Source organism: Meles meles, chromosome 20, assembly GCF_922984935.1.
Source record: "Meles meles chromosome 20, mMelMel3.1 paternal haplotype, whole genome shotgun sequence".
In the NCBI taxonomy this organism is placed as follows: domain Eukaryota; kingdom Metazoa; phylum Chordata; class Mammalia; order Carnivora; family Mustelidae; genus Meles; species Meles meles.
The window spans coordinates 52,938,020-52,950,539 of record NC_060085.1 but is presented as its reverse complement, the minus strand read 5'-3'; the positions used below and the strand labels follow the sequence as shown (position 1 = coordinate 52,950,539).

At 52.1% G+C, this 12,520-nt stretch overlaps 1 protein-coding gene across 14 annotated transcripts in view; it reads left to right on the top strand.

Moving 5' to 3' along the window:
• ATP2B2 (ATPase plasma membrane Ca2+ transporting 2) overlaps positions 1-12,520 on the top strand; it is a 367,384-nt gene that overhangs the window by 333,506 nt on the left and 21,358 nt on the right. For all 14 annotated transcript variants that reach the window (XM_045990373.1, XM_045990363.1, XM_045990365.1 and 11 more), the window contains 4 exons: positions 1,572-1,813; positions 2,929-3,163; positions 11,308-11,487; positions 11,667-11,754. In XM_045990373.1, the coding sequence (XP_045846329.1) occupies positions 1,572-1,813; positions 2,929-3,163; positions 11,308-11,487; positions 11,667-11,754 (745 nt within the window). The remainder of the gene's footprint in view (positions 1-1,571; positions 1,814-2,928; positions 3,164-11,307; positions 11,488-11,666; positions 11,755-12,520) is intronic.

The following is a 12,520-nucleotide window of genomic DNA, read 5'->3' as shown; positions in this document are numbered from 1 at the left end:
TTTTTCTTTTTTTTCCTTTTTTTTTTTTAAGTCAGCTGCCCTCCGGCATTGAGCCCAATGTGGGGTTTGAACTCAGACCCTGAGAGCAAGATCTAAGCTGAGATCAAGAGTTGGATGCTTAACCGACTGAGGCACCCAGGCATCTCTAGCTGCACTTTTTTTTTTAATCTCATTTTTGCAGGTTTTATTTATAACTTGTAGTTCTTCTAGTCATCATTCCTTCCTCTTGGCTCTATTCACCCCCCAGGACCCCAAACACGAACATGAATTTTTCTCTCAAAATTATGCCTAGTGGCAGCATCGAGCATTTCCAAAGGGCTCCGTACAACAGGGAAATGTGTTGAATTAAGCTCTGCGCTAGGAGCCAGGGGCCTGGGGACAGCCCCAGGTCTGCCCCTTTGTAGGTGTGTGACCATGAAAGTCACTTCCCTCCTGGGCCTGCTTCCTGGCCATGAAAATGGAAACAATACCAACGCCTTAACTCCCTTACAGAATCAGAGCCCTAGAGATAAAAAAGCTCATGGAAAGTTTACAGCAATAGCAAAACCTCTGGGTTTCTCAAGATCTAGAAAAAAAAAAAATCAAAAGAGAAAAGGAGTGGGCCCCTGCTTCTTAGTATAAACGTAGGCGATCTCGGAGCTCAAGTTCATGGAAACAAATTGAATTACGTAGGAAGCAGCTCTGCCCTTTGCAACCATAGATTGTTTGAAATCCTTTTAGAGGAAAATTAAAATATTTCACAGAGGGTAATAAAATGCCAGGTATTTTGAAGGAATAACTGCTCAGCTCTCTTGGGCTAATAAGTAATTAGGCATTTTTATTTAAGTCCTCCATGTTGTCATTATCTTTCATTAGTGGAGAGGGGACAAAAACTGTTGTGGAAAAGTCATAAAATTCTGGAAATCACCAGAAGGTTAATTATAAAAATATAGAAAAAGTTCAAAGTAAGTAATGGGGGGGTGCTGGGTGGCTCAGTCAGTTGAGCGTTCAGCTCTCGTTTCAGCTCAGGTCATGCTCTCAGGGTGGTGGGATCGAGCCCCATGATAGGCTCCTCACTGCGCGTGGAGCCTGCTTAAGATTCATTCTCTCCCTCTCCCCCTGCCCCTCACCACTGCTCTCTTGCTCTCTCTGAAGTAAAAAAAAAATAATAAATCTTTAAAATTAAAAAACAAACACATGGCGTAATAATGCATGCCCCTTTTAAGACAGAGATTATTTCTGGGACAAGGGGTGGATTCAGCAGACAAGGAGAGATACACAGGGGGACTCACTTTTATCTGTCATGTTTCCCTTCTCCAGAAAGAAAAATCTGAAGCAAACAGGGCGTACTGCTCAGGTCCTGCAAAGCTGAATGGAGGGTACACGAGTGTTTTTTTCTTATTCTCTATCCAGCTTGTAGGTGTTGAAAGAGTTCATAATTTTTAAAAAGCTGATCTTGCTTAACTGCTTTCATCCAGAGCCAGGACTGGGTCTGGGATGGAGAGGGGTGTGGGTGGCGGGAAAAGGGGCAGCCTGGCCCCAGGGTCTGAGAGGCAACCCCATGTGAGCCTCCCCGGCCTCTCTCCCCGCAGCCCCCAGAGAAGGAAGGAGCCCTGCCTCGGCAGGTGGGCAACAAGACGGAGTGTGGCCTGCTGGGCTTCGTGCTGGACCTGAAACAGGACTATGAGCCCGTGCGCACCCAGATGCCGGAGGAGAAGCTGTACAAGGTGTACACCTTCAACTCCGTGCGCAAGTCCATGAGCACGGTCATCAAGCTGCGCGACGAGAGCTTCCGCATGTACAGCAAGGGCGCTTCCGAGATCGTGCTCAAGAAGTAAGCTCCACGTGGCAGGGCTGGGCAGGGGGGGACAGGACAGGGAGCCAGGGATCACTGGATCGTGCCATGCAGTCTGTCCTTTGGGCTGGGCTGGAGGGCCAACTGGCACCCAGAGGTGCAGGGGGGGCCCTTCCCAATGTCCCGCAGCAGGACCGTCTGCAGGAGCTTCCTCCACTATTTCCTCTTGAAACTCTACAGAGAGCCCTCCCCTCCTCGTCCCTACATCACAGGGTCACCAGGAAGTTCCACCTGCTGTCACTGTTAAATCTCCCTTATTCCCTCAGCACAGAGATGGTTGACAAGAGTGATACTCATTGTTAGCCAGTCAACTCCTGCTCCAGGTGCCAGAGAGAAGCCTGGGGAGCTAAGCAAGTCACTCCCAGTCCCTAGACCTCAGTTTCCCCACTCAGACCTTGATGGGATTGGTCTAGCCCAGTGGTTCTCAATCCTGGATACACATTGGAATCACCCCAGGGAGCTTTTAAAAAACCACGGATACAGGGCGCCTGGGTGGCTCAGTCACTTAAGCGTCTAACTCTTGATTTCCGCTCAGGTCATGATCTCAGGATCATGAGATCAAGCCCTGCGTTGGGCTCTGTACTGGGTGTGGAACCTGTTAAAGATTCTCTCTCTCCCTCAGCCCCTCCCCCCCCAAAATAATAAAAATAAATTGGAACCTTTGGGGTAGGGCTCACACATGGGTCTTCATTTATTCAATGTTCCCCCTAAGCCATTCTAATGTGTGAGCAAGGTCCAGAACCACTAGCCTAGGTTTCATGCCCTCTGAAAACCATTTTAGCTGTGGGACTAATTTTTCAGATGAAATCTCATGAATATAAGACAGATCAAAGTAGATGTGCTCTTGCTGAATGGACTAGGGCAGATATGGCAAGAAGGCTGCCTGATTTCTTTTTGGTTGGTCCTGACTTCATCCCTGCATGGGGCCCAGGGGCCTGGACCAGCCCTGAAGCATTATGGGAGATGAACTGGATGAATGCTCCACAGCCAGCTGGGCGTCACTGGGGAGGGGGAGGGGAGTGCAAGCTGGTCAGATGGAGGACCTTTGGGCCCTTGGCTGGACCTTACCCAGCTCCCCCCTCATCTGTCCCCAGATGCTGCAAAATTCTCAACGGGGCAGGGGAGCCTCGGGTCTTCCGGCCCCGCGACCGGGATGAGATGGTGAAGAAAGTGATTGAGCCCATGGCCTGCGATGGGCTGCGCACCATCTGTGTGGCCTACCGCGACTTCCCCAGCAGCCCCGAGCCTGACTGGGACAATGAGAACGACATCCTCAATGACCTAACCTGCATCTGCGTGGTGGGCATCGAGGACCCTGTGCGGCCCGAGGTAAGCCCTCTACCAGCAGGCTTGGAGGGGCTGGGAGTCCAGTCTGCTGGCAAGCTAGCATAAGTTGCCTCACCTCCCTGAGCCTCAGTTTCCCGGTAGCATCCACAAGGCTTTCTCTTTACCTACTCCTAAGCACTCAGACTCCTGAGATCAGCGTAGGCCACGCTTGGCATCAGCCTGCTCAGGACATCAGGCAACCAGCAGGCAGGCACTGCTTTGCCACAAGAGCAGCCCTAGAGCCATCCACCCAACCAGAAACCTCCCCTTGATCCCAAGGGACAAGCATGGGGGCAGCCCTGCCTTAGAATCCTCTTGCCCCACAGGTGCCAGGATCTCCTATAGCACAACCATAGGCCTAGGTTCCAGGGTCCCCATAAAGGAGACACCCAGAAACTAAGTCACTGGTTTTCAGGAAAACCCTCAGTGTGATGTCACACCGGCAGGTAGAGTTCTGTCCATTCAGATCCAGTTTCCCAATCAATGTTGCCCAGCGGGCTTGCACAGTGACACAGCCCACAGTGTCCCATTCTCAGATCTCCAGGGGCACGGGGCCAGGAAATTCCCAGGCGGAAGAGAAGAGGGATGATAGCAACCCCCCCGCCCCCGAGAAGGACCCAGGAAGGTGATATAGAAAGCGCACCTAGAGGAGTGCTCGGATCACACAGGTGTTCACTCTCTTTTAGCTGCGTCTGCCCCGGGCGGGAAGACAGAACTCAGTGCTGGGGTTCACAGGGTTGGGGGAGGATGGACGTGGGTGCTCAGTCAGACTGCCCAGGCTGGAAAGGCTGTGGGAAGAAGAGAGGGCAGCCTTGAATCTCCAAAACGTTGCTGTGGGCAGGCAGAGTGAGTCCTCACCCTGGGGGGCCCCAGAGGGCAGAGCCCAGGGCAGGCTGGCCTCCATATCATCGGAGGACTAACACAGCTGCTGGGTCCAGGGCTGATTCCCAGGCCAGCAGGGACTGGGCCCACATTGGTCTCAGCTGTGGAATTCGGTGATGGGGCCTCTCAGGGCCACCTTCCTCCACTGGAGGCAACTTCACTGTTCCCCACTTGTCCTGATACCATTGTCTGGGGACCTCTCGTTGTTCCCTGCTCCTTATGGAGCCTCCACTTCACCTTCTTTCCAGTGAAAAGGGGTAGACAAGTGTTTTCCAAATTCCTAGTCCTGATGCTGTAAAAGTCTGTGTTCCAAAGACCAAATGAAACTAGAATGTCTGTCACAGATGTGGACTTTCACGTTTTTGTAGCAACAAGAGGTATCGTCGAGAGTGTGAGCTCAGGCCTCAAAAAGACCTGGGATCCTGAGTCCCAGCATTACTGGCTGTGTGACCTTGGGCCAGTTACATAACCTCTCTGAGCCTCTGTTTCCTCATCTGTAGACTGGGGATAATAATAGTATTCTCCACACATACACTTCCCAGGATACTACGAGGTGTCAGATCGTGCACACACCACAAACAGTCAGTGTCTGGCATGAGGTACATGGCCCTTAAATGGGGTTCTCTTCCTCTGTGCCCAGTAGTTCAGAACTCTGGAGCCAGTGACAGGTAACAGCCCCTAACACAGAGCCCGGCCTATGGATTCATTCATTCCACACAATTAAGTGTGGAATGAATGAATGAGAATGAACGGGACTTGAATACCAGTCTTCCAATACTATGCCTGGTACTCATCTCACATGCTCATACCCCATAGATCTCCACAGACCTCTTCACTCCCACCCAGAGCCTAAAGCGTCAAAGGCAATTTGTTGCCCAGGTGCTTGGCCCTAGAACCATATGTGTTTTCTTGCAGACTGTGTCTTTCCCTGGACAGACAGGCCATTTAGCAACCTCCCCACGGGACGCCCACTCATGACCTGCCACCAGTGGGTTCAGGCTTCCCATGACAGGCTATGCCCTTACAGGCACCAGGGACTAGTCTCCGGTAGCGGACAGGGCCAGCCGGCGGCTCCCCTATCTTTCCATCCCCAGAATTCCTTGCCCATCACGCGCCTCAGAACCATCCCCAAAGTGGGGTGGAAAGCAGCATCAGACACATACCTTTTTTTTGGTCATGACCTGTGCTAATAAGAAACATATTTTATATCATGACTCAGTAAGCCCATACACTTAACCAAAATAAGGATGTCACAAAGTAATGTGATGCCCTTGTATTTTCTATTCTCTTCTATTTCTTTCTCTCTCTCTCTCTTTTTTTTTTTTAATGCTAGTCACCACCTCCTAAACTGATTTGACAATGCACCAAAGGGGTTGAGCTGCTGCTGACCTAGACCAAATGCCTCCCCTGGCCCCAGGGTGCAGGTGAAAACACTGAGGGTAAGCAGGGACAGTGAGTTTCCCAAAGTCTCACTGTAAGTGGCTGAGCTAATCCAGATTAGAACAGGTTTTCTGCCTTTCTGCCCCAGGCCTTGCTCCTAGGTGCCCCAGAAATGAAAGAGCAAAGGGTTCTAAGTCAGGAGGGTGAGGAGAGAGAGGACAGGGCCTGAGAAGGGCTGATCTGGGTCATGGAATATTCCACTAATAACATGATCATCCAGAGAAGGAGGCTTCAGGCACAGACTCCCAGCAGGGCTGGGAGCACTTTCATCCTGGAGAGCCCTGCCTTGGAGAAAGGGGGCTGGATACACACCCCAGCTGTGCCACTCAGAAGCCACCTCCTCCTCTCTGTGCCTTGGTCTTCTCATCTGTAAAATGGGAGGTTGACCCAGATGCTCTTCAGATCCCTGCCAAGCTCCAACATTCTGAGCTGGCTGACGGGGAAATCTCACCCTGACACCTTTCTTTGCTTCCATCAAGTGAGTGCATCCTTGTTGGTGACCTCCTCTCTGCCCTGGGTTCTCTCCCCGGATGTAGATTTCGATGTCATGAGCTGTGTTGGAGAGCAGGGACTTACTAGACTGACACACAGGGTCAGGAGACATGGGTTCTAATCCCACCCTGGCCACTCCCTCACAGAAGGCTTCAGACGCATCTCCTCCCCGGGTCTCAGTTTCCCCATCCAAACAATGAAAGAGTTGGACATTCCCAAGTGAGAGACACCAGCACGGTTGCTGGTGACGCTACTCGAAAGTATAAAAGCTCTGACCTGTCGATTCACCATTTCCTAGTGAAGTGGGGATGGCTTTTGATTTATTTGGGTTTTAAGCTGATGGATTTATACACATGGAGCCAAATTCCAACGGTTCAACAGACAAGGTGAAGTAGCCTCCCATGCTCCCCTCCCCAGGGCCCCTGCCTCCCGCCTCACAGGCAGCCACCGTCACTAGCTTCTGGGATGACCTTAGGGGAGTGTCTGTGCCTGAGGTTCGGGGCAGGCTCTCCCAGGCAACCCTGAGGCCGGCCGGAGCACAAAGCTCAGCCTGGGCCACTTCCGGGGCCCTACGAACATTTGCAGCAACTGCTGGAACACACACTACCCCCTCAGTCTCCCCATCTGTCAAGGGAATAAATGACGTTGCCTTCCTCCCTTGAGAAGACAGAAGACAGAACAGATCGAAACAGGCTTGCCGATCACGCCCCAGACACATACACGTTTCTCGGTGGGTACGTTTTCCGATGCTGCCTGAAGCCACTGCGGATGAAGCCATAAGAAGAGCAGCAGCCTGGGATTCACCGGGTTATCCGGGGGTGTTTGGAGCCCTTGGAGTCACAGACAACGGGTGTCACCAGAAACAACAGATGTTTAAAAGCCTTTATTTAATGAAAACAGGAAGCGCCCATTTTCTGGCTGTTTTTCCTCCGTGAGAAAAATCTTGGATAATTTTAGCAAAAGAAGGAATTTTTTTTTTTCATTTTACAGCAATTTTGTCTATGTGGAAAGTATATTTCAGCCAGATCGGTGCCGCAGTGGCTTGGCTCTTAATCATCCCTGGCTCCTCAGTGTCCAGACCAGTGAGATGTTCCGTAGCTGTTTGTCAAATGAATGACTGAGTGAGCAGTACAAGGAGAGGCTGAGTGCAGTTTAAGGAAGCACCCCATTGGGCTGGAGGAATCCAGAATGGTTTTATGAGTAAAACCTGAAAGGGGGAGAGACTCCCAAGTTAAGGGAGAGAGGACATTCTAGGCGCAGGGAACAGCGCGGGTAAACGCAAACAGGTGAGAGTCTAGTGAATACCGTGGACTTACGAGAGAAATGGGAAGGAGGGGAGCCTGGAGCTAAATTGGGAAAAGTTGGCATGTCCCCACCCAAATCCATTCACCAGGGCAGGCTTTGAGGAATTTCAGCAGAGAGATGTTTCATGATGACCCGTGTGCCCTGTGCCAGGCCCCTGGATGTGTCCTGAGCAGTCGGCGGTCCCTGCCTTCCAGAGCCCACAGCCTAGTGAAATGCCCAGTAAAAGGGGACGAGTAAGTAGACCCATAGCATGTGAGAGTGTAAAGCCAGACTGAAGTACAACAAAGACATCTGGTTACAGGGTCCACTGCCCAGTAAGGGAGGTGGCCAAGGAGGCCCTCAGGGGTGTCCAGGTCCATCTGGAATCCCTCCCACAGGCAGGTCACAGGCCTCTAAGGTCCCTGACCCAGGAATCGTGGTGGCATGGCCACACCATTCCTCCACCCCAAACAAATGGCTGCCTTTCCCTGTCCCCACATGCCAGGTGTGCCTCACCCCCCACTACATCTGTATCCACACCCGCGACATCCCTCCCCATCTCCTGGAGCAGGAAGAACAAGGAAGAAAGACCATGGTCAGGTGCATTGCCAGCCATCCTACCCCCACCACCAGCATCTACTATCCCCAGGCTTGGTACCATTTGCCCCGGCCACAGCATCACCTAGCCTCATCCCCACTTTACAAGCCAACACTCAGGTGGATCCCCAGGGCAAAGCCCAACCCAGCCTTTTGGTCCCTAAGCCCTCTCTCCCAGGGGCAGAGAAACCTCCACCACACAGAGGAAAGTGCAGGTCCAGAAAAATTAGCTGCCTCTTTTTTCTCCCTGAGTCAGCTTGTTTCGGGGAGCCCTAGAGGGTGGGGATTCCAAGCAGGCAGATTTCAGCTCCCTGAGACAGCCTTGAAAGCGTTAGTCTTTCTAGAACAGGGTTCCAGTCACTTCATTCCCAGCTCAGAACTTATCATGGCTCTCAGGCCTAGTACTGAGCCCCTGATTCCAGCACCTTCTGACTGCAGGCCCTTCTCCAGCTTCATGCTTCCTGGCTCCTGCCCCATATCCTCCTCGGCCTCACCCCCTCTGGATCACCTGCCATGTCCTTTCTACAGCAGCCTTCCCAACTTCTCTGCCAGTGCCTCTCATGGGGCACTGCTCTGTGGCCCAGGCCACAATGAAGCAGTCATCTGTGTAGCCCCCGCCTGGGCAGAGTGCCAGACACCAGAGCCTCAGTTAGTGCTGACTGAACAGAAGCAACTCAAACATCCCCCTCTCCAGGAAGCTTTCCCAGATTTCTCCTCTCCCTCTACTTCCTTCTGAAGGAATTGCACCCTCCTCTGTGCTCCGAGAGCCCTTTGTACAGAGATCTTTACCAAAGACCCTGCCTCCTACAAGAGTATATGGCCAGACCCAGAGCACCTGCTCTCATCTGAAAGAAGAATGATTACGTGAAAGGATATGATAGACTTGTTTCCCTATGGAGTGGTCAGCCTCGGAAGGAGTGAGTACCCCAGGATCAGAAGCCTGCAAGCAAAGGCTGGCTGGCCATTTGTGGGATGCCTAGCCGGAGAGCTGGGCAATGAGAAGAGAGTCAGAGTCCTGACCTGAAGTCCCTTCCAACTCTAAGAGCCCAAGTATCTTTGACTCAAACATAACCTGAATTATTCCTTCGAAGGCAGGAGCTAGATAAGGTGTATGTCCCCAAAAGAGCAGTGACTCTTTCCTTTCCTCTGGAACAGGAGACAGCAGGGGGCTGCAGTCTGGGTTACAGACACTGTGAGGACATCGATAAATTACGTAAGCAGGATGTTGGACCTTCCACATCCCCACTCCCTCTGGGTCTGTAAAAAGAGGTCACGTTTGCCTGTGTGAGCCGCCGCTGTGGCATGAGGCAGAGGCCTTGCTCACGTGGCCCCCAAGCCCCAAGTGGGCACCAGAAGCCTCTTCCCCAGGCCCCAGAAATGCACCCAGAGGAGACCTGTGGTCAGCTTACCCTGCTTCACCCCTCGTAACGCAGAGATCACTACCTGTCACCGCAGCTGGTCTCTGATACAATTCTGGAAGCCAGAGGGGCCTCCTGGCCTTAGCCTGGAGCTGGCCTCTTCATGGCATTTGTTCCTTGCTCTGCCACAAGATGGCCATGCTCAGGAGTCTTGATTTTCTCTACAAGCAGTAGGGGGAAGCCGCTAAAGGAGAGTGACACCCAGGCTGAACTTTAGGCAGACCGCCCACTGGTGGTCAGGTCAGGAGTGATGGAAGAGGGGCAAGGCCAGAGGCAGGGAACCTGAGGAGGGGCTGGGCCGTGACCTCACGTTGGAATGGTGGTTCTCCGTGCTCACAGAACAGCGGGGTGTGGGTGGGGGCGGGAAGAGACTAGACATTTTCAAGATCAATCCTTGTTTTTAAAATTCCCAAGGGCAGGAAGGGGACCAGTGGGCAGGTGTTGTCCACAATCAGGTTATGAACCAATGTTCTAATTCTTTGAGTTTGCTGGGCTGCCATGATGAAGCAGCACAGATTCGGGGCCTCCAACAACAGAACTGGACTGCCTCACAGTTCTGGAGACTGGAAGTCCAAGATCAGGGTGTTGGCAGGGTTGACTTCTTCTGAGGGTCGTGAGGAAGAATCTGCTTCAGATCTTTTCCCTCCCCCAGTGCCCCCCGCCAAGCTTACAGGGGTTTGCTGGGAATCTTCAGCATTTCTTGACTTGTGGCAGCAACACCCAATCTCTGCCTTCATCCTCATGTAGCATTCTCCCTGTATATGTGTCTGGGTCCAAATATCCCCTCTTCATAAAAACCCAGTCACATTGGTCTAGGGCCACTCTACTGACCTCATCTTGATTACCTTTATAAACACCCTATCTCCCAGTAAGGTCACGTTCACAGGCACTGGGGGGTTAAGACTTAAATATATTTGGGGGGGTACGGGGGGGAGGGCATGGCTATAGTTCAGCCTATAATGGTCTTCAGACCCTCTCAGCAGTGGCTTGGCAGAGTAGGAATGGGAGTGAGCTCCCCAGGCACTGTGATATGCAAGAGGAGTGGTAGTCAGACTCCACCTTTCCAAGCCTGAGATTCTAAAGTGCTTTGGTCTTCTTGTACAACTGGATTTTCTGCCCTTCATATGTCTTCTTCCACTCAAAGACGTTTTGCAGCAAATAGCAAATATTACCTTATTATTTTATCATTGCCCATGGGTCAGAATCCCTTGTTCAGTTGGTCTGTCTTGTGTGTGAAGACTTGCAGCAGCTCCAGGCTGGTTTCTGCATCTTAATCACTGGGCAAATAAATCCACAGATCTGCGTAGGAGCCGGGGGATGGGGGGTGCCTTGCAGGGCTTACCCTCTCCTGACTGGCTGCATCGACTCTGGCCTGATTGGCCCAGGCATTAGTCTATCATTCATTACAGGCAGAGAGGGCAAGAGGCAGTCCTTACTCTCTCATGGCAAGGTCCTATTTTACATGAAGTATAATCATTTGTATTTATTCAAAGCCTGTGTCACATTTTGTAAATGAAATGCTCCCAAATGCAGTGCCCCCAGCCAAAAAACAAAAAAAAAAAAACAAAAAAAAACCCTGAAAACGTGTAAACATATTTCTCACTGAGTTCACAGGAACTGTGCATGTGAATAAAACAGGGACACATTCCTCTGTATAGCAGAGTGTTCTAACCCCACCTGGGGTATTACTGAGGACTTTCTCAAAGCCCTTGCCCCTAAGTCAGGATAGCCCGTGGTTTCATCTCAGAAGAGACCATCATAGTGTTAGGTGGTGGCTGCCTGGGACTCTGCTGAGAATTCTGAGACCACATCAGGGTTTAGTCGCCGGTTCTGTGATTGATTAACGATGCCTGCCATGGACACAGGATGGAAAGAGAGGGTCTACATGCCATATGTGCTGTCAGCATCTCACAGTCATCCAGGCCCCTTCCACTAGAGCTGCCCATGAACAGGGCTCACTCTGGAATCCATAAGGGCAGTGAAGGCCTGCCCCAGGGATGCTGACCCCCACTGCTCCTGCCCCCCCACTTCCAGGTCCCAGAAGCCATCCGCAAGTGCCAGCGGGCAGGCATCACCGTCCGCATGGTCACTGGTGACAATATCAACACGGCCCGGGCCATCGCCATCAAGTGTGGCATCATCCATCCTGGGGAGGACTTTCTGTGCCTGGAGGGCAAGGAGTTCAACCGTAGAATCCGCAACGAGAAGGGGGAGGTACTTGCCCAGCACATCCATCGGAGGGATGAACTGGGGGTTGGGGGTGCTGCCTGGGGGCCGCATGACTGTACAGAGGTCAGCCAATGTGCCACTCAGAGCCCCGTGACTTTGGGTGAGCCCCCTCCCTTCTCCAGACCTCAGTTTCTCTCTCTGACCCTCTCCCCATCCCTCTCCAGATTGAACAGGAGCGAATTGACAAGATCTGGCCAAAGCTCCGGGTGCTGGCTCGCTCCTCCCCCACAGATAAGCATACCCTCGTCAAAGGTAAGACTTGGGGGGCAGTTCTGAGGCCAGGATCTCCTCCTCTCCTGGTGCCTGCAGCTTCTTTCCAGGACAGAGGGCTTTTGCATGGGGCTCCCCACACCTGGCAACACCCTTGTCTCACCCCCACTGCAGTCCTGGGAGGTCCTCTAAGAGCCCTAGTGATCTGGAGAAGTTGTGAGTCTTCTCTCTGGTTTCCACTTCCAGGAAGCAATGGGACTGGGTCTGTCTATGTCCAAAACTCTTAGCCTAAGGGTCAGATAGGGCCCACAGACATGTTGTGGTTGGCTGGTATAGAACCCTTTTTATGTTGAATTTGGATGACTTGGTACAGACTCTCCCCTCACATTCGAATCAGTCTTCCCTGCTCCTCATTGTCTGCTGTCCCGGTGACTTCACTTCTTTATGTTCTCAGTCTGTCCCCAGAGCTTGTGAGTTTGAGACCCTTGGTCTGCCTGGTGTCTGAGGACCCCAACCAGCATCTGTAATGGGGAACCTCAGGGTGGGCTATCCTGGGAATAGCAGCCTGAGAGATGAGGCCAAAAGCTAGCATCCTTCTCCTTCCTTGTCTTCCTCCAGAGAGAAGGTGTACCGCCTGTGGAGCCCATGTAGGTGGCCAGGTGCTGGGCATTTTTAGAGTCACACAGCCCTGGCTTCAAGTCCTGGCTTGGCTGCTAACCTGTTCTATAGCCTTCAGCAAGTCTCTCCTCTTCTGGGACTCAATTTCTCCATCTTTAAAATGGCCACCAAAGGGCAGGTTTCTGGCTGA